This window comes from Pristiophorus japonicus, chromosome 2, assembly GCF_044704955.1.
Source record: "Pristiophorus japonicus isolate sPriJap1 chromosome 2, sPriJap1.hap1, whole genome shotgun sequence".
NCBI classification, from domain to species: Eukaryota; Metazoa; Chordata; class Chondrichthyes; family Pristiophoridae; genus Pristiophorus; species Pristiophorus japonicus.
Window position 1 is genome coordinate 120,607,316 of NC_091978.1, and position 21,253 is coordinate 120,628,568.

General features: G+C 43.8%; 1 protein-coding gene across 4 annotated transcripts in view; it reads left to right on the forward strand.

Moving 5' to 3' along the window:
- Positions 1–21,253, forward strand: part of LOC139240573 (vasculin-like) — a 134,964-nt gene that overhangs the window by 87,032 nt on the left and 26,679 nt on the right. For all 4 annotated transcript variants that reach the window (XM_070869127.1, XM_070869135.1, XM_070869119.1 and 1 more), the window contains 2 exons: positions 5,871–5,990; positions 7,856–8,023. In XM_070869127.1, coding sequence (XP_070725228.1) covers positions 5,871–5,990; positions 7,856–8,023 — 288 coding nt within the window. The remainder of the gene's footprint in view (positions 1–5,870; positions 5,991–7,855; positions 8,024–21,253) is intronic.

Here is a 21,253-nt window from a genome sequence, read left to right on the forward strand (position 1 = left end):
CTTTCCTAGAGGATCCTTTACTATGAGTTCATTTATTAATCCTGTCTCATTACACAGTACCAGATCTAAGATAGCCTGCTCCCTGGTTGGTTCCACAACATACTGTTCAAGGAAGCCATCCCGGATACACTCTAATGAACTCTTCCACAGGGCTGCCTTGGCCAATTTGATTTGTCCAATCAATATGAAGATTAAAATTGTCCATGATTATTGCTGTACCTTTCTTACAAGCCTCCATTATTTCTTGATTTATACTCTATCCAACATTGTAGCTACTGTTTGCTGGGCATAGTTTATCGGCCCCCTGTGACTTCTTCCCCTTATTTTTTATCTCCTCCCAAACTGATTCTACATCTTGATCTTCTGAGCCAATATCATTTCTCACAACTACACTGATCTCGTCCTTTATTAACAGAGCTACCCCGCATCCTTTTCCTTTCTGTCTGTCCTTCCGAATTGTCAAATACCCCTGAATATTCCGTTCCCAGCCTTGGTCATCATACAATCATGTCTCTGTAATTGCTATCAGATGATATCCATTTATATCTATTTGTGCTGTCAACTCATCTATCTTGTTATGAATGCCATGTGTATTCAGATAAAGAGCCTTTAATTTTGTCTTTTTACCATTTTTCCCTGCTTTGACCCCACTTTCTGATGCACTCTTATTTTTATACATTCTGTCCCTTCCTGTCAATGTCTGGTTATCATTTCCCCCATCGCTACTCTACTCCATTGCCTTCTCCTTTCTCTTTGACTTGTTAAATTTCTGCTCACCTGAACCTGAGGTCCTGGATGTTAACCTGCTGCTGCTCACGGCGTTTGTATGCCACCTTGGCCTGCAAAAGAAAGTGAAGTGTGCCTCCCATAATTGAATAACTATCCGTGTGTGCAACGTGTGAGATATGGGTGAGTGTTGCAGCAGTGGTAAGGTTGTAAGGGTGAAGTGAAGTTCTGATTGTGAGATGTGAGTGGTAATAGGTAGAGATTGTTGGTAGGTGAGTGCTGGGGGTACGGTGCATTGAGCAGTGTGTGAGGCTTGCAGTGCAGATGGTGGGATGTGGCATTTGCTGATGCCTTCACTCACCTTGACCACTCGTGTGAGGTCATTAAACGATTTTTGGCACTGGATTGCCGATCTTGGCACCACAGTGCTGGCCGTCACATTGGCGGCTATCTCCTGCCACATCCGCGGAAGGTTTGTGGCTAGGGCTTCCTTCTAGTCTATGGGAAGGGGACAGCCTACCTCCACTCCGCGACCACAACCAGCGACTCCAGACCTGTGTTCGATAATCTACACGCTATCTCCCTTTGTGGACGCTCCACCATGGCTTTGTAGTTCCTTCTTCCTTTCTTCTTCTTCTTCTAGTTGGAACTGCCTTGACAGTGAGGTGCTGCAACATCAGTGCACCGCCCCATAAAATCCTAAATAAAGCCTGTGCCGCACATGACTGGGAATTAGAGTGGCCCTGATACTGGTCCACCTGTTTAGCATTAAGCAAATGTGCAGCAGTTTTAGCAATGAAATCAAGACTGTAATTATATTGATGAGTGAGCACAAATTTTGCATGCTACCTGGACCATTTTGCGGTGGCACAGCTTAACATTGTTAGGCCTTAACACTGCCCGTTTTGTGGCTATATCCAATTTCTAGGCCATGGAGAGAGAGATAGGCAGGGAGATGGAGGTACAGAGAGCGAGACCACGGGCGCGCGATGGGGAAGAGTGGCTGGGGGAGAGAGAGAGATTAAGGTACAAAGAGAAGAATGGGAGATAGAGATGAAGTACAGAGCGAGAAAGAAATGTGACCGGGCGAGATGGAGGTACAGAAAGAGGAATGGAAGAGAGATGGAGCCACAGAGAAAGAGGTGGGAAAGATTAATGCAGAGAGAGAAGCGGGTACAGAGAGGAATGTGAGACGGGTGGAGATACAACAATAACTTGTATTTATGTAGGGCCTTTAACGTCCCAAGGCACTTCACAGAGGTATTATGAGACACAAAAATTGACACGAACCACATAAGGAGAAATTGGGGCAGGTGATCAAAAACTTGGTCAAAGAGGTAGGTTTTAAGGAGAGATGTGGAGAGGTTTAGGCAGGAAATTCTAGAGCTTGGGGCCTAGGCAACAGAAGGTCTGGCCACCAATGGTTGAGCGATTATAATCAGGGATGCGTAAGAGGGCATAACTACAGGAGCACAGAAATGGAGGGGTATGGGGTTGTGGGGCTGGAGGAGATTAGAGATAGGGAGGGGCGAAGCCATGGAGGGATTTGAAAACCAGGATGCGAATTTTGAAATCGAGGCGTTGCTTAACTGGGAGCCAATGTAGGTCGGCGAGCACGGGTCGTGACTAAGTGGGAATTAGCGCGAATCAGGACATGGCCAGCTGAGATTTGAATTACCTCTAGTTTACGTAGGGTGGAATGTACAAATAGAGGAATGGGAGAGAGAGATGGGGTACAGAGAGAGGAATGGGAGAGATGGGGCTATAGAGAGAGAGGATGCGACTTGGGGGAGGGGGAAAGAGATCGAAACCGTTGGAGGGAGAGAGAAAGGGATGGAGCTGCGGTTGCAAAAGATTGCCGGGGGGAGGGGAAGAGGAGAAAGGATTGGGGGAGGAAGAGAGAGAGAGAGAGAGAGAGAGAGACCGGGCAGGTGGAGAGCGGGGTAGACACAGAGGGCATGTGATAGTGAGATAGAGATGCAGAGAAAGGGGTGGGCGAGACAAAGATGAGAGAAAGAAACTGAGGTAGTGGAAAAAGATTGAGAGAGACGGGGAGAACAATTGACAGAGATGTGAGAGAGAGATAATGGAAGGAGGGGGCAGAAGAGAGAAACCAGAGGTAAGGGGGTGAGACAAAGGGGAGGAGTGGAGAGGAGAGAGGAGAAGGGATGAGACTGGTAGATGGATGAGGAGGGTGTTCAAGTTTTTAGGCTGCACCAGATGGTTTTCTTGAGTCCAGTGACAAAAGTCATTACAATACATGGCAATTTGTTCATGGCACTTCCTGCAGTATATTTTCTTTCCCATTATGGCATGCAGGGCTTCATTTCAATCATTTGCAAGGCAAATTCTCCGATCCTATGCTCCCAGGGATAGTGGTACTCAATAGGAGCATGGGTTGGATAAAGGACTACAACACTCTAGCCCCATCTCACAGTCACGCTCCATTTGAGCATACTTCCTCACTGGAAGTATAGAATTGGTAAACTTACCCTTCAGAGGGTTGTAAATCTATGGAATTCTCTGCCTCAGAGAGTTGTGGAGGCTGGGTCATTGAATATATTTAAGGCGGAGATAGACAGATTTTTGAGCAATAAAGGGTTATGGGGAAAGGGTTAGGGAAGTGGAGCAGAGTCCATGATCAGATCAGCCATGATCTTATTAAATGGTGGAGCAGGCTCAAGGGGCCTGGTGGTCTACTCCTACTCCTATTTCTTATGTTCTCATGTTCTTATTCCTGTCGCTAAGCCCACTCGCCCAGTTTACTGAAGTGATTTTATATGCCATTATTCGGTAATGTAGCATTGCCCAAGTTCAATCTGAACACACTTGTTATTATAATTTGCTAATTGGATATGACCGCAGTCATCCCATGTATTTGGACAATGGAAGAATAATCCAGTTGTTCTCAAACTGGGATCTGTGCAGACAGGCCGGTAAACAGCAGAGGGGGAAGAAAAATCCCTGAAACACTCAGCAGTTGAGTAGTGTGTAGGTGGGTGATGGAGGGTTATGCCTGAAATGATACCAGTGTTCCCAGCAGGAGCCACCAAGCCTAAAACTACTCCCGGAAGAGCAGACAGGTGTCATGTGGTGAAGTATTCAACAGGCATGTTGCTGAAACTGTAAGGTTACCTATCAGCTAAATGGAAGATAAATGTTTTTACATAATCAATCACATAAATGTTCACTGATTGCAACTCCTGTCTCCATGGAAAGGTGTTTGATTTTTTTTCCCGCCAAAACTTACCTTTGGTTGGCAGCTGCAGGGACTGCATTGTATGATGGTTGTGTTGGGCACCAGGTGAAGGGTAGTGATAATGGGTAGGATTTTTAAAAGATGTTTATAAACCATTTTCTGATGCCTTAATATGGTTTTTCTCACCTGTTGGAGATTAAATAAAATCATTAATTAGGTTTATAAACCAAAAAATAGCAACTCATGATTTCTAAGCAAGTCTCATTTATGAGACAGTGGAGTTGGCATTACTGAAATTATATGTTTTTACAGAGTGACCAGGGAAATACTATATCCACTGGTTAGCGAGCCAATGACTAGGGTCAGCAATTTAAAATTGTCACTCAATGAGTGGAGAGCGCGGCTAGGAGAAATTTCTTTATGGAGAGGGCTGTTGGAGCATGGAATGTACAGAATGAACAGCAGTGGCCTTGAAACTGAACCCTGAGGGAAACCACTACCTGCTTCCAACCACTCTGGGGGGAAAAAATGCCCTTAACTCCTACTCCCTTTTAATTAATTATTGATCCTGTTTGCTGTCCTCTCAATTTCATACCTCTTAATCTTCTCTAGTAAAATCCCTTGTGCATACCTCGTTGAAGACTTTCCAAAAGTCATTAATTGCTCAAAAGCCATTGCATTTTCTCCATCTACCATGTCTGTTATCTCCTCAAAAAAAAAAAATTGAGGTTGGTCAACCACCATCATTCCTTTAAAATCCATGCTGACTATATCTCTTTCCCTTTATCTAGATATATGGTAATTTTTTCCTTAATTAAAGACACAATTTTTCCCTACCACAGATAAATGAACTGGCCTGTAATTACCTGATTATCCTTCTATATCCCTTTTTACAAATTGGTACTACAGGAGCTACTCTCCAGTTTTCCGGTACATATCCAGTCACCTAGAGACCTGACCTAACCTCTTGTGTTAGGTGTGATAGACATCTGATTCCAAAATATTTTAATTTGCATTTTTTATATAATAAGCATTATTTTTAAATTTTTCATTCACGGGACGTGGGTATCGCTGCTAAGGCCAGCATTTATTGTCCATCCCTAGTTGCCTTTGAGGAGGTGGTGCTGAGCCGTCGCCTTGAACCGCTGCAATCCGTGTGGTGAAAATACTTCCACAGTGCTGTTAGATAGGGAGTTCCAAGATTTTGACCCAATGGCATGAAAGAACGGTGATATATTTCCAAGTCAGGATGGTGTGTGACCTGGAGGGGAATTTGGAGGTGGTGGTGACTTGTTATACCTGAATAGGTGACACATTTTCATTAATTTATATTTGTTAGTTGTTGGTAGAGATGGCATTGCAAACTAACCAAAATTCAATGCAATGTGCTGCTCATATGAGCTAGCTGCTTATTACCTGTAATAGTGCATCCCACTGGGAAATAATTCCCTCATTATATCGTCCATAAACTGTGACAATATTTCTGTATTAAAGTCATCATACCTTCTCAAACATTGATTCTCGACCACACACCTTCCTAATTACATCATTGTACAATTTGGTTTGAGAAAAATCAAATTTGTAACTAGTTTGTTAAAAATTGGTTCAGTAAGTACAGAACTGAAACTTAATCTGGTGATTCAAATAATGACCACAAACCACTTGAGTCGTGCTATTTGAAGTTCTGTGAATCCCTTGATTTAGATTGTAGCCATTAATTGCTTAAAACCCATTTATTCTACATATAAAGCATATAGCAGTGTGTGTAACTCTTTCTCTCGTACGCTCTTTTAATCCTTTTCTTCCTCTCACTCCCCTCTTTCCCCCACCCCTCTCTCTTGATTGATCTGTGTTTCTCTCAATCTTTCTGTCTCTAAACCCCCCCCCCCCCATTAATGGTTCTATTTGTAAATTGTATGCCACTTACTATTGATTTTCTATTTAGCCTGCACAGTGGAAAAGCTCAGCAAAGGAGAACAAACATGGGACTCCGTTTGTCAGCTTCAATGCTCTCCTAAAACCTGTACCTCAGACTTTCAGTTCATCACCAAACTCTTTAAAGGAGGTATAATTTTTATGCATCAATTAATTATTGAAATACTTTTGTAAAACACATTTTAAAATGATCACAATCATTTAAGATCATAGTTCTATTTGGCGCTCTTAGTTCTATGCACAGACTTGCACTGTTGGAAAGTTAATCATTATTTTTGGAAGCCAAATTTGTGTAAATTTGCTTCGTTTGGCCTTTATAGAGCTGCATTTAAAAAAAAAAACATTCCCAGAGGCCAGACTTAATGAATGTGACTTATTTGCTTTGGGTTTACCCCTGGCAGTACTGGACGTGCACATTGGTGTAGCATGCCATTAAATCCAATATAAAAGCAGCTTTTTGTTCATGGAGGACCAATACCACATTTTTGTTGATGTAACCGAATTGATTTTTTGGTCTGTCGCTATGCTAAAACCGAAGTGGTTGATTTTGTAATGACATCCGACAGTAATGACGAAGGAAACATCTTCACCCAAGTGCAGAATTGAAGTGTCACATTTCCATTTCACTCATTGTATGAAAATTCTAATTCAAGTGGCATACTTATTGGAAAACATTTGTACACTTCAGCTACAGAGTCTGGCTAGATTAATGTGTCAGATAGGAAGAATTAGAAGGGAGAATTTCATGCAATGCAAAAATTCTGCCTGTATACAATTTTGGAAGCATGTTAAAGTTTCCGAATGGGAATAATGGAAAATACTTTTTCTATCCTAATTTATAAACTATCTAAGGATGATTTTTAAAAATGAGCTTTATTTATAAAGTGCTGAATAGATGTAGCTTAAATTACCTGATTTCTTTCCAACATATATTATCATCCAGTAGAAAGAACAAGATTTATGATTTGGCCTAAAACAAGTCTTGACCATTGCAGTGACTCTTCTGCTCAGCAAAGGGACTCAAATGATAAATGTAACGTACTATGGTCATCCTCTAAGTACACATGTCAACTCAATAATTTACAAATCCTCAGTTCTTTAGAATTGAGGAAACGTGAATATATCTTTCTTTAATCAAAGATATTTCCATCAGAAAAACATGTGTTTATGAGTCAGTTTTATAGGCACAAACCAGTAACTACAGTACTTACCCTTATTTAAAAAAAAAGTTACAAATGTTTTACATTACATCTATAGTGGATACCTGAGAGTGATTTTAATTACTTAGAATGTGCTGGAACAAAGACAATCTCAGAATCCCATGGTTCTGACAGTTAAAGGCCCTTTGATTTTTTGATTAAGTCAAATTGGGTTTTTATTGTATAGGATTACAGGATTGTCCTGGATATTGGAAATCATATTCTGTGATTCGGCCCATTTTCCTGTTAAAACGCTTAAACCTGTGCCGCAATTACTGCGGGAAACAGGTGAAAGGAAAATCTTCCCTCAAATCTGTTTTATTTTATCTTGATTTCATGAAGATGTAGATTGTCCCTCTTGATTCATTTTTTAAATTCGTTCATGGGATGTGGGCGTCGCTAACGTGTTTAATAGTAAATGTATATTATGGGCACCAATGTGTTTCTCAAGTCGGCACATTATCGCTGCATTCATTCATAAGTCATATTCATATTATAATTGTCATTTTAGTTTTAAAGCTAAATTGTCCCCAAGGACAGTGATGTATCTTTTAAAAATGTGCATAGAGTTGCAACTTGTGTACCAAATTAAACACTACATGTTCACTGCTGACATTTTTATTGCAGTGTTATCTCCGATCTATGACATTTTTCTGTAGTTTTGAATGAATTTCTGTCAGCTGTCTCGAAATAGTACATTTAAACACCCATCAACATAAACAAATGCAATATTCGTCTGTTAAATGTGTTGTATATCATCTTTGAATTAATTTACTGATTCAATTTCTTTAAATAGAGTAGTCGCTCGAATTCTTCTTCACCAATTGATATAGCAAGTCAACCTCGTATGTTGAAACTGACACGCATGCGCTCTGACAAGAAGAGTGAGTTTCTGAAGATGTTGAAACAGGACAAACCTGGTGAAGGGTATCATGATGATGGAGACAATATAGATAAAGAAAAGGTAACTGTGCCTAGATGTTAAACGCATCTCATTGACTTAATTTTCTATTACTCCTTTTATTATCTGCTGCATTGCATGGTAACTTTTTGTTATTACTATGAGTTAGTTGCACCACACAGATGTCAAGTAACCAAAGGTTAGACTGCCATCTGTTAGTATATTATTGTACATGTATCTTTTTTGGATTAACAGATATTTACAGGGTACTAACCAACCAAAATTTAGTATTCTCTATGTTGTTTAGAGATATGAGGACCGAAATTGGTCGACATAGCACCCAAAATCACGAAATTCAGCAAAAAAATATCTACATACCGCCCGACGGAAAATTCATCAGCGGCATACCGCCGGGCGGTATGCATACCGTCTGCCCATGCACACTGCCGACATGTCGCCCAAAATTGCAAAATTCATCACTTACCACCGACATGCTACCCTGGAAAAGGTGGTTTTAAGTCGATCTTCAGTTGGCGGTATGCATCTTTAGCTGTAAAATAAAAATGTTGTCTCTCTCACTCTTCAGTCTCTTTCTCTTCTCCCCCCCCCCCCCCGCCCCACCCACCCCACAGCAGCAATTTCCCCCCACCCCCACAGCAGCAGAGTTTTACCAGGATGTTACTCGAGATGAACGACATCAGTTATGAGGATAGGGTGGAAAGGTTCGGACTATTTTCCTTGGAACAGGGAAGGTTAAGAAGTGTCTTAATAGAGGTTTTCAAGATGAGAAAATGCTAGACTCCATTATTAAGGAAGTAGTAGCAGGACATTTAGAAAATCATAATACAGTTAAGCAGAGTCAGCATGGTTTTATGAATGGGAAATTATGTTTTGACAAATTTGCTAAAGTTCTTTGAAGATGTAACGAGCAGGGTGGATAAAGGAGAACCAGTGGATATGGTGTATTTGGATTTCCAGAAGGCATTCGATAAGGTGTCACATAAAAGGATACTGCACAAGATAAGAGCTCACGGGGTTGGGGGTAATATATTAGCATGGATGGAGGATTGGCTAACGATCAGAAAGCAGAGAGTTGGGATGAATGGGTCATTTTCCGGTTGGCAAACTAATTTGTGGGGTGTCACAGGGATTAGTGCTGGGGCCTCAACTATTTACAATCTATATTCATAACTTGAATGAAAGGACTAAGTGTAATGTAGCCACATTTGCTGATGATACAAAGATAGATGGGAAAGCAAGTTGTGAGGACGACACACAGAATCTGCAAAGAGATATAGATAGGGTCTGTGAGTGAGCAGAAATTTGGCAGATGGAGTATAACTTAGGAAAATGTGAGGTTATCCACCGAATGTCCAAATACTGAATTACAAAATGTTGGAAAAATAAAAAAGCAAATCCTTATTTAAATGGGGAGAGATTACAAAATGCTGCGGTACAGAGGGATCTGGGGGTCCTTGTACATGAAACACAAAAAGTTAGCTTGCAGGTAAAACAAGTAGTTAGGAAGGCAAATGGAATATTGGCCTTTATTGCAAGGGGGATGTAGTATAAAAGTAGGGAAGTCCTACAACTGTACAGGGTGTTGGTGAGACCATACCTGAAGTATTGCGTACAATTTTGGTCTCCTTGTTTAAGGAGGGATATACTTGCTTTGGAGGCAGTTCAGAGAAAGTTCACTAGGTTAATTCCTGAGATGAAGTGGTTGTCTTGTGAAGAAAGGTTGGGCCGATAATCATTGGAGTTTAGAAGAATGAGAGGTAATCTTATTGAAACTTATAAGATTACAAGGGGGCTTGACAGGGTAGATGCAGAGAGGATGTTTTGCTCATGGAGGAATCTAGAACTAGGGGGCATAGTTTCAGAATAAGGAGTTGCCCACTGGTTGGCAGACAGGAAGCAAAGAGTAGGAGTAAATGGGTACTTTTCAGAATGGCAGGCAGTGACTAGTGGGGTACAGCAAGGTTCTGTGCTGGGGCCCCAGTTGTTTACGGATGACACTAAGTTGGCTGGCAGTGTGAGATGCGAGGAGGATGCTATGAGGCTGAAGAGTGACTTGGATAGGTTAGGTGAGTGGACAAATGCATGGCAGATGAAGTATAATGTGGATAAATGTGAGGTTATCCACTTTGGTGGTAAAATCAGAGAGACAGACTATTATCTGAATGGTGACAGATTAGGAAAAGGGGAGGTGCAAAGAGACCTGGGTGTCATGGTACATCAGTCATGCAGGTACAGCAGGTGGTTAAGAAAGCAAATGGCATGTTGGCCTTCATAGTGAGTGGATTTGAGTACAGGGGCAGGGAGGTGTTGCTACAGTTGTACAGGGCCTTGGTGAGGCCACACCTGGAGTATTGTGTACAGTTTTGGTCTCCTAACTTGAGGAAGGACATTCTTGCTATTGAGGGAGTGCAGTGAAGGTTCACCAGACTGATTCCAGGGATGGCGGGACTGACATATCAAGAAAGACTGGATCAACTGGGCTTGTATTCACTGGAGTTCAGAAGAATGAGAGGGGATCTCGTAGAAACGTTTAAAATTCTGATGGGTTTAGACAGGGTAGATGCAGGAAGAATGTTCCCAATGTTGAGGAAGTCCAGAACCAGGGGTCACGGTCTAAGGATAAGGGGTAAGCTATTTAGGACTGGGATGAGGAGAAACCTCTTCACCCAGAGTGGTGAACCTGTGGAATTCTCGACCACAGAGAGTTGTTGAGGCCAATTCACTAAATATATTCAAAAAGGAGTTGGATGTCGTCCTTACTACTAGGGGGATCAAGGGGTATGGCGAGAAAGCAGGAATGGGGTACTGAAGTTGCATGTTCAGCCATGAACTCATTGAATGGCGGTGCAGGCTCGAAGGGCCAAATGGCCGACTCCTGCACCTATTTTCTATGGTTCAATGTTTCTAAAACTGAGATGAGGAGGAATTTCCTCGGAGGGTCATGAATCTGTGGAATTCTCTACCCCAGAGAGCTGTGGAGGCTGTCATTGAATATATTTAAGATGGAGATAGACAGATTTTTGAACGATAAGGGAGTCGAGGGTTATGGGGAGCGAGCAGGGAAGTGGAGCTGAGTCCATGATCAGATCAGCCATAATCTTATTGAATGACAGAGTTGGCTCGAGGGGCCAAATGACCTACTGCTGCTCCTATTTCAACTGCTCCCTCGGCGAGTCAGTCAATAACCAGAGGTCATAGATTTAAAATTATTGGCAAAAGATTTGATCGGGAGATGAGGAGAAATATTTTCACTTGAGTTTTGGGGATCTGGAATGCTGTACCTGAAAAGGTGGGGGAATCTGATTTGATAAATACTTTTAAAAGGAAGTTGGACAAGTACTTAAGGATGAGGAACTTGCAGGATTACAGGCAGAAGGTGAGTGTGTGGGAGCCAGCGCGCGCACACGATGGGCCGAGTGGCGGCCTCCTGTGCTATGGGCCCAAATTTCCCCAACCCCTTTTTTTCGGCGCACTCTCCCGAGATGCGCTGACTTTGTGCGCTGGAACCGGCGCCGAAAACTTACTCATGATTCTGGCTGCTCTGCTGTGTGTCCCAGGTCCTGGCGCGGCGTTCCTCGTGGAATGGGGGGCGGAGCTACAGCCCTGCGCTGAAAACTGCCGGCAGCTGCGCGCGTACGCAGTAGAGCGGTCGCACATGCGCAGTAGCTCCGACCCATGATTGTGGTGATGATGCCTGCAGAACGCATCCAGCCCCTATTCCAGGCCGAATGGCCTGCCGCACAGGTCGGCTGCTGAGGGCTACAAGAAACCGGTTTGGTGCGACTGAGTTTTGATCGGGGCAAGAGAGAGGGGGGAGAGTTTGGTCGTCTTTGTCTGCAGTCTAGTGGTTTGGACCGAGGATGGCTTGTCGTGTAGCGATGTTGCTTGCCATGCTGGGCTGGCTTTGCATTCATTTGGTTGGGTGGCGGTCTTGTCATATTAAAGAAGCACATATACAGTGACAGCCATGTGCTTAATCTACATCCCATCCTGTGTATCAATCAGTAACCAGCAACATGCAGTTAGGTTGTTTTACAAATAATTTATGTGTGAAGCTCTTTGAAAATGTCAGTGTGCAAAGATGCTTAGAATCATAGTGCCGTGTGTTGCGCTGGACCTCTGTGTCCTTCCACACGTGGCCCGCCTGGCTCGAGCACACTTGCCAACCGTTGAGCGTGCGCCCAAGTCAGTTCGATCTCCGAACTCCTTTCGGGGCTAAATGGAGTCGTCTGCGGTCCTTCACGCGAGGGAGCCGAAGCCCCATGCCTCTGCTAGGTTTCAGGCTTCCGTTTTTAAAGCCCGACCAAAAATTCGAAAAATGGGCAAAAAGGGAAAAAATTCCTGCCCGAAAAGGGTTGAAAGTTGGCAGCCCCCTCTCCTATCCCAGGCCGAAGGGACTCCTGCATGGTCAGCCATGCGAGTTTAGTTGAAGGTAGGATTTACTTCAGCTCTTTGTTAATTTAATTATTTACTTCAGTTCTTTAGTTTTTATTGAATGGTTATTACTGCTTGTGCTTTGTTTGGTGCTTGGTGGTGCTTGAAATGTTGTTACTTGCACCGGTTCCTTAACTGTAAGTAAGGTCTTGTGTGGACAAAAGTGGACACATACGCTGCCCTAAGTTAGTTTAGTACAACTTTTTTCTGGCCAAATTGGCATAAATTATGTAAGTGGCTGGGAAAAAAACTGACCTAACAAAGGGCTAGATTTTCCCCAACAAGTTTTGTCGACGCACTGACCTTAAGCGCACGGACTTTGCCCACTGGAAACGGCGCCGGTAAAAACCCGCCCCATCCTGGCCGCTGAGTGCAGTCCCCACAGTCCTGGCATGGCGTCGATGTTTAAGTGGGGGGCGGAGCCAAACGCCCGCGCCAAAAACACTGCCGGCACCTTTGCGCATGCGCATTGGTGCCAGCCCCAATGTGTGCGCATGCGCAATAGACAGAGATAGAAAGAAAACTTGGCTCCAGCAGCTGCAACTTCCCTCCACTATCCTAGGCTGAATGGCCTCACACACAGGCCGGCCCACTGCCTTTCTCGGGCAGATCTTCTCTGGTGGCTTGGTGGGCTCCCCCCGCCCCCCCCCCCCCGGCCATTAAACGCAACTCCAGCAGCTTCTTGGCGGGCTCTCTCTTCCCCCACATTAAATGCAACTCCAGCAGCTTCTCGGGTGGCTCGGCGGGCTCTCTCTCTCTTCACCCCCTCCCCCCCTGCGATTAAACGAGCAGCAGCTGCAACTTCTCCAGTGCGTCTTCCCTCCATTATCCCAGGCCGAATGGCCTCACACACAGGCCAGCCGGCTGCCTTTGCCGGGCAGACTTTAAAGATAAGGTAGGACTTACTACTTTTTTAATTGTAATTTATTGGTTTGAGCTTTTCCTTAATGTTTGCTGCTTGTATGTTGAGGTCCTCTCCAGTTCCCTATCCCTGCCCTAATGTCTGTTGACTGTGTGCTTCTTTTTCTTAACTGCCCACAAGGTTTTTTTAGAGCTGGCCACATACACTGACCTAAGTAGATCTGGAATACGTTTTTGCTGACCAAAGTGGTATAAATGGCCAAAACTGACATAAGTGTCTGGGAACGCCCCCTTTTGGGAAAAAAACACTGACCTAAAAAAAATCCTAACTGACTTACTCTGGAGCAAATTTTTTTGGGAAAATGCCATTTTCTAACCTACGCCAGAAAAAACAATTTACTCCAAAAAAAATTGATGCAACTCATGGCCAAAATTGGGCCCAAAAAACCTAACTAACTCACTTACACTGGCGCAAATTAAATGGCCATATTTGCAACTAAAAAGATACACCAGAAAAATCAAATTACACCAAAATAAAATGGTGCAACTCATGGGGAAATTTGGGCCCACGGATTCTATGATATGAGTTGAGCAGCGGGAGCTCGGGGTCGGAGGCCTATAAAAAGCTCGTCGAGGAGGAGTTCGGGCAGTCGAGCAGCCAGCCGGTGCAGCTGCAGGGGCAGAAGGTAAACAAAGAGTAGGAAGAAATCGAAAGGTGATGTCACAGCCAAGGGGGTAAGTGATTGGCTGGTGATTGGTGAGTCGTTTTTTCTTTTCTTTCCTTTCAGTAGGTAAATTTTATCATTGTTGTTGCCAAATTAAGTTAATCTAAGGGTTAAGGATTGGCAGGAGAATTCAGACACGTGTTATGCTCCTCCTGTGCTATGTGGGAAGTCAGGGACATTACATGTGAGGTAAGTATATCCGCATTGCGGCACTGGAGCTGCAGGTGGATTTATTCTGGAGCATCCGCGATGCTGAAGAAGTCATGAATAGCACGTTTAGTGAGTTGGCCACACCGCAGGTAAAGGGTACACAGCCAGATAGGGGATGGGTGACCAACAGGAAGAGCAGTGGAAGGAAGGTAGTCAGGGGTCCCCTGCGGTCATCCCCCTGCAAAACAGATACACCGCTTTGGGTACTGTTGAGGGTGATGACTCATCAGGGGAGAGCAACAGCAGCCAAGTTCATGGCACCGTGGGTGGCTCTGCTGCACAGGAGGGCAGGAAAAAGAGTGGGAGAGCTATAGTGGTACAGGATTCTATTGTAAGGGGAATAGATAGACATTTCTACAGCCGCAATTGAGACTCCAGGATGGTATGTTGCCTCCCTGGTGCAAGGGTCAAGGATGTCTCGGAGAGGGTGCAGGACATTTTGAAGGGGGAGGGTGAACGGCCAGTTATCGTGCTGTATATAGGTACCAACGATAGCGGTAAGAAACGGGATGAAGTCCTACAAGTTGAATTTAGGGAGCTAGGAGTTAAAAATTAAAAGTAGGACTTGAGGTAGTAATCTCAGGATTGCTACCAGTGCCACGTGCGAGTCAGAGTAGGAATTGCAGGATAGCAAAGATGAATACATGGCTTGAAGAGTGGTGCAGAAGGGAGGGATTCAAATTCCTGGCACATTGGAAACGGTTCTGGGGGAGGTGGGATCAGTATAAACCGGACGGTTTGCACCTAGGCAGGACCGGAACAAATGTCCATGGGGCAGTGTTTGCTCGTGCTATTGGGGAGGGGTTAAACTAATATGGCAGGGGGATGGGAACCTATGCAGGGGAGACAGAGGGAAGTAGAATGGGGGCAGAAGCAAAAGATAGAAGAAAAGTAAAAGTGGAGGGCAGAGAAACCCAAGGCAAAAATCAAAAAGGGCCACATTGCAACAAAATTCTAAAAGGGCAAAGTGTGTTAAAAAGACAAACCTGAAGGCTCTGCCTCAATGCGAGGAGTATTCGTAATAAGGTGGCCGAATTAACAGCACAGGCAGCAATTAATGAATATGATATAATTGGTATCACGGAGACGTGGCTCCAGGGTGACCAAGGCTGGGAACTCAACATCCAGGGGTATTCAACATTCAGGAAGGATAGACAGAAAGGAAAATGAGGTGGGGTGGCGTTGCTGGTTAAAGAGGAAATTAACACAATAGTAAGGAAGGGCATTAGCTTGGATGATGTGGAATCGGTATGGGTGGAGCTGCGGAATACCAAAGGTCAGAAAACGTTAGTGGGAGTTGTGGACACACCACCAAACAGTAGTAGTGAGGTTGGGGACAGCATCAAACAAGAAATTAGGGATGTGTGCAATAAAGGTACAGCAGTTATCATGGGTGACTTTAATCTACATATAGATTGGGCTAACCAAACTGGTACAATACAATGGAGGAGGATTTCCTGGAGTGTATTCGGGATCGTTTTCAGGCCCAATATGTTGAGGAACCAATTAGAGGGCTGACCATCCTCGACTGGGTGATGTGTGATGAGAAAGTACGAATTAGCAATCTTGTGCGAGGCCCTTTGTGGAAGAGTGACCATAATATGGTAGAATTCTTTATTAAGATAGAGAGTGACACAGTTAATTCAGAGACTAGGGTCCTGAACTTAAGGAAAGGTTACTTCGATGGTATGAGACGTGAATTGGCTAGAATAGACTGGTAAGTGATACTTAAAAGGTTGACGGTGGATAGGCAATGGTAACCATTTAAAGATCACATGGATGAACTTCAGCAATTGTACATCCCTGTCTGAAGTAAAAATAAAACGGGGAAGGTGGCTCAACCGTGGCTAACAAGGGAAATTAAGGATTGTGTTAAATCCAAGGAAGAGGCATATAAATTGGCCAGAAAAAGCAGCAAACCTGAGGACTGGGAGAAATTTAGAATTCAGCAGAGGAGGACAAAGATTTTAATTAGGAGGGGGAAAATATAGTATGAAAGGAAGCTTGCCGGGAACATAAAAACTGACTGCAAAAGCTTCTATAGATATGTGAAGAGAAAAAGATTAGTGAAGACAAATGTAGGTCCCTGCAGTCAGATTCAGGTGAATTTATAATGGGGAACAAAGGAATGGCAGATCAGTTGAGCAAATACTTTGGTTCTGTCTTCACAAAGGAAGATGCAAATAACCTTCCGGAAGTACTTGGGGACCGAGTGTCTAGTGAGAAGGAGGAACTGAAGGATATCCTTTTTAGGTGGGAAATTGATGGGATTGAAGGCCGATAAATCCCCGGGGCCTGATAGTCTGCATCCCAGAGTACTGAAGGAAGTGGCCCTAGAAATAGTGGATGCATTGGTGGCCATTTTCCAACAGTCTGTCGACTCTGGATCAGTTTGTCTGGACATAGAACAATAGAAAATAGGTGCAGGAGTAGGCCATTCGGCCCTTTGAGCCTGCACCGCCATTCAGTGGGTTCATGGCTGAACATGCAACTTCAGTACCCCATTCCTGCTTTCTCGCCATACCCCTTGATCCCCCTAGTAGTAAGGACTACATCTAACTCCTTTTTGAATATATTTAGTGAATTGGCCTCAACAACTTTCTGTGGTAGAGAATTCCACAGGTTCACCACTCTCTGGGTGAAGAAGTTTCTTCTCATCTCGGTCCTAAATGGCTTACCCCTTATCCTTAGGCTGTGACCCCTGGTTCTGGACTTCCCCAACATTGGGAACATTCTTCCTGCATCTAACCTGTGTAAATCCGTCAGAATTTTAAACGTTTCTATGAGATCCCCTCTCATTCTTCTGAACTCCAGTGAATACAAGCCCAGTTGATCAGTCTTTCTTGATATGTCAGTCCTGCCATCCTGGGAATCAGTCGGATGAACCTTCGCTGCACTCCCTCAATAGTAAGAATGTCCTTCCTCAAGTTAGGAGACCAAAACTGTACACAATACTCCACGTGTGGCCTCACCAGGGCCCTGGAGAATTGTAGTAACACCTCCCTGCCCCTGTACTCAAATCCCCTCGCTATGAAGGCCAACATGCCATTTGCTTTCTTAACTGCCTGCTGTACCTGCATGCCAACCTTCAATGACTGATGTACCATGACACCCAGGTCTCGTTGCACCTCCCCTTTTCCTAATCTGTCACCATTCAGATAATAGTCTGTCTCTCTGTTTTTACCACCAAAGTGGATAACCTCACATTTATCCACATTATACTTCATCTGCCATGCATTTGCCCACTCACCTAACCTATCCAAGTCGCTCTGCAGCCTCATAGCATCCTCCTCGCAGCTCACACTGCCACCCAACTTAGTGTCATCCGCAAATTTGGAGATACTACATTTAATCCCCTCGTCTAAATCATTAATGTACAGTGTAAACAGCTGGGGCCCCAGCACAGAACCTTGCGGTACCCCACTAGTCACTGCCTGCCATTCTGAAAAGTTCCCATTTACTCCTACTCTTTGCTTCCTGTCTGACAACCAGTTCTCAATCCATGTCAGCACACTACCCCCAATCCCATGTGCTTTAACTTTGCACATTAATCTCTTGTGTGGGACCTTGTCGAAAGCCTTCTGAAAGTCCAAATGCACCACATAAACTGGTTCTCCCTTGTCCACTATACTGCAAACATCCTCTTAAAAATTCCAGAAGATTTGTCAAGCATGATTTCCCTTTCACAAATCCATGCTGACTTGGACCTATCATGTCACCTCTTTCCAAATGCGCTTCTATGACATCCTTAATAATTGATTCCATCATTTTACCCACTACCGATGTCAGGCTGACCGGTCTATAATTCCCTGTTTTCTCTCCCTCCTTTTTTAAAAAGTGGGGTTACATTGGCTACCCTCCACTCCATAGGAACTGATCCAGAGTCAATGGAATGTTGGAAAATGACTGTCAATGCATCCACTATTTCCAAGGCCAGCTCCTTAAGTACTCTGGGATGCAGTCCATCAGGCCCTGGGGATTTATCGGCTTTCAATCCATCAATTTCCCCAACACAATTTCCTGACTAATAAGGATTTCCCTCAGTTCCTCCTTTTTACTAGACCCTCTGACCCCTTTTATATCTGGAAGGTTGTTTGTGTCCTCCTTAGTGAATACCGAACCAAAGTACTTGTTCAATTGGTCCGCCATTTCTTTGTTCCCCGTTGTGACTTCCCCTGATTCTGACTGCAGGGGACCTACGTTTGTTTTTACTAACCTTTTTCTCTTTACATATCTATAGAAACTTTTGCAGTCCGTCTTAATGTTCCCTGCAAGCTTCCTCTCGTACTCTATTTTCCCTGCCCTAATCAAACCCTTTGTCCTCCTCTGCTGAGTTCTAAATTTCTCCCAGTCCCTGGGTTCACTGCTATTTCTGGCCAATTTGTATGCCACTTCCTTGGCTTTAATACTATCCCTGATTTCCCTTGATAGCCACGGTTGAGCCTTTTTTATTTCCATTTTTTATTTTTATGCCAGACAGGGATGTACAATTGTTGTAGCTCATCCATGCGGTCTCTAAATGTCTGCCATTGCCCATCTACAGTCAACCCCTTAAGTATCATTCGCCAACCTATCCTAGCCAATTCACGCCTCATACCTTAAAAGTTACCCTTCTTTAAGTTCTGGACCATGGTCTCTGAATTAACTGTTTCATTCTCCATCCTAATGTACAATTCCACCATATTATGGTCACTCTTCCCCAAGGGGCCTCGCACAACTGGAGGATAACTAATGTAACACCACTTTTTAAGAAAGGAGGGAGAGAAAAAAACGGGTAATTATAGACCGGTTAGCCTGACATCAGTAGTGGGGAAAATGTTGGAATCTATTATTAAAGATGAAATAACAGCACATTTGGAAAGCAGTGACAGGATCGGTACAAGTCAGCGTGGATTTATGAAAGGGAAATCATGCTTGAAAAATCTTCTGGAATTTTTTGAGAATGTAACTAGTAGAATGGACAAGGGAGAACCAGTGGATGTGGTGTATTTGGACTTTCAAAAGGCTTTTGACAAGATTCCACACGAGATTGGTGTGCAAAATTAAAGCACATGGTATTGGGGGTAATGTACTGATGTGGATAGAGAACTGGTTGGCAGACAGGAAGCAGAGAGTCGGGATAAACGGGTCCTTTTCAGAATGGCAGGCAGTGACCAGTGGAGTGCCGCAGGGCTCACTGCTCAGACCCCAGCTCTTTACAATATACATTAATGATTTAGATGAAGGAATTGAGTGTAATATCTTCAAGTTTGCAGATGACACTAAACTGGGTGGCGGTGTGAGCTGTGAGGAGGATGCTAAAAGGCTGCAGGGTGACTTGGACAGGTTAGGTGAGTGGGCAAATGCATGACAGATGCAGTATAATGTGGATAAATGTGAGGTTATCCACTTTTGGGGCAAAAACACGAAGGCAGAATATTATCTGAATGGCGGCAGTTTAAGAAAGGGGGAGGTGCAACGAGACCTGGGTATCATGGTACATCAGTCATTGAAAGTTGGCATGCAGGTGCAGCAAGCAATGAAGAAGGCAAATGGTATGTTGGCCTTCATAGCTAGGGGATTTGAGTATAGGAGCAGGAAGTTCTTACTGCAGTTGTACAGGGCCTTGCTGAGGCCTCACCTGGAATATTTTGTTCAGTTTTGGTCTACTAATCTGAGGAAGGACGTTCTTGCTATTGAGGGAGTGCAGCGAAGGTTCACCAGACTGATTCCTGGGATGGCTGGACTGACATATGAGGAGAGACTGGATCGACTGGGCCTTTATTCACTGGAATTTAGAAGGATGAGAGAGGATCTCATAGAAACATCTAAAATTCTGATGGGACTGGACAGGTTAGATTCAGGAAGAATGTTCCTGATGTTGGGCAAGTCCAGAACCGGGGACATAGTCTAAGGATAAGGGGTAAGCCATTTAGGACTGAGATGAGGAGAAACTTCTTCAGCCAGAGTTGTTAATCTGTGGAATTCCCTACTGCAGAGAGTTGTTGATGCCAGTTCATTGGATATATTCAAGAGGGAGTTAGATATGGCCCTGACGGCTAAAGGGATCAAGGGGTATGGAGAGAAAGCAGGAAAGGGGTACTGAGGTGAATCATCAGCCATGATCTTATTGAATGGTGGTGCAGGCTCGAAGGGCCGAATGGCCTACTCCTGCACCTATTTTCTATGTTTCTATGTTCAATCAGTAAACTATAAGACTGTTTATAAGGGTGTTCTGATAAAATTGTGTAGTACTGACGCCAGCTTGCACTTTGAGTGCTATATTCAGTTCCAGTCACCATAGCACAAGGAAAACATCCAAGCCTTGGAAGTGGTGCAAAGAAGAATGAACTTCAGTGTAAGAAATATGAGAATAGGTTAGAAAAATTTGACAGAAGGTAAATGTGAAAGTATGTAAGGTATTTAGTGGAATGGAAAGGTTAATCTGGAGCACAATTTTAAATTAAATTATGATTGCAGGACAGGGACACTTTGGTACAAATTCTTAAAAGGCACGTTCAGAATTATTTTGTAAAGTAATTCACATTAGTGATTTAATAGTTGATCAGCTAGATGGGCCAGATGGCCTCCTAATCAGTACATTGGGTATGATGGTGTTACTGGACGAGTAATCCAGAAGCCTGCATTGATGATCTGGAGAATGTGCGAGAACAACAGACCAGAGTGGGGATAAAAGAGCTAGCCCGGAGTAGCCCCAACGGACCTGTGAGGGGAGAGAAGTAAAAATAAATCAAAGTGTGACGTCGCAGGAAAGCACATAAGTGATTGGTTGGTCAGTATTTCTTTTTTTCTTAACTTGGGTATTGCTTTAAATTAAGAGCTGGGATTAAAAATTAAACATAGATAATTGGTATTTCCAAACTTGAAAACTTAATTAATAAAATACAATAAAGATGGCAGGGCAGGCGATGTGTTGCAGCAGCAGCATGCCTGAGCTGGTCGATCCACGGTGACCACATCGGCAGTAACTGTTGGCTGCTCGAGGAACATTGATACATCAGGGAGGGGGGAGCGTTACCTGGACACTGTGTTCCAGCGAAGA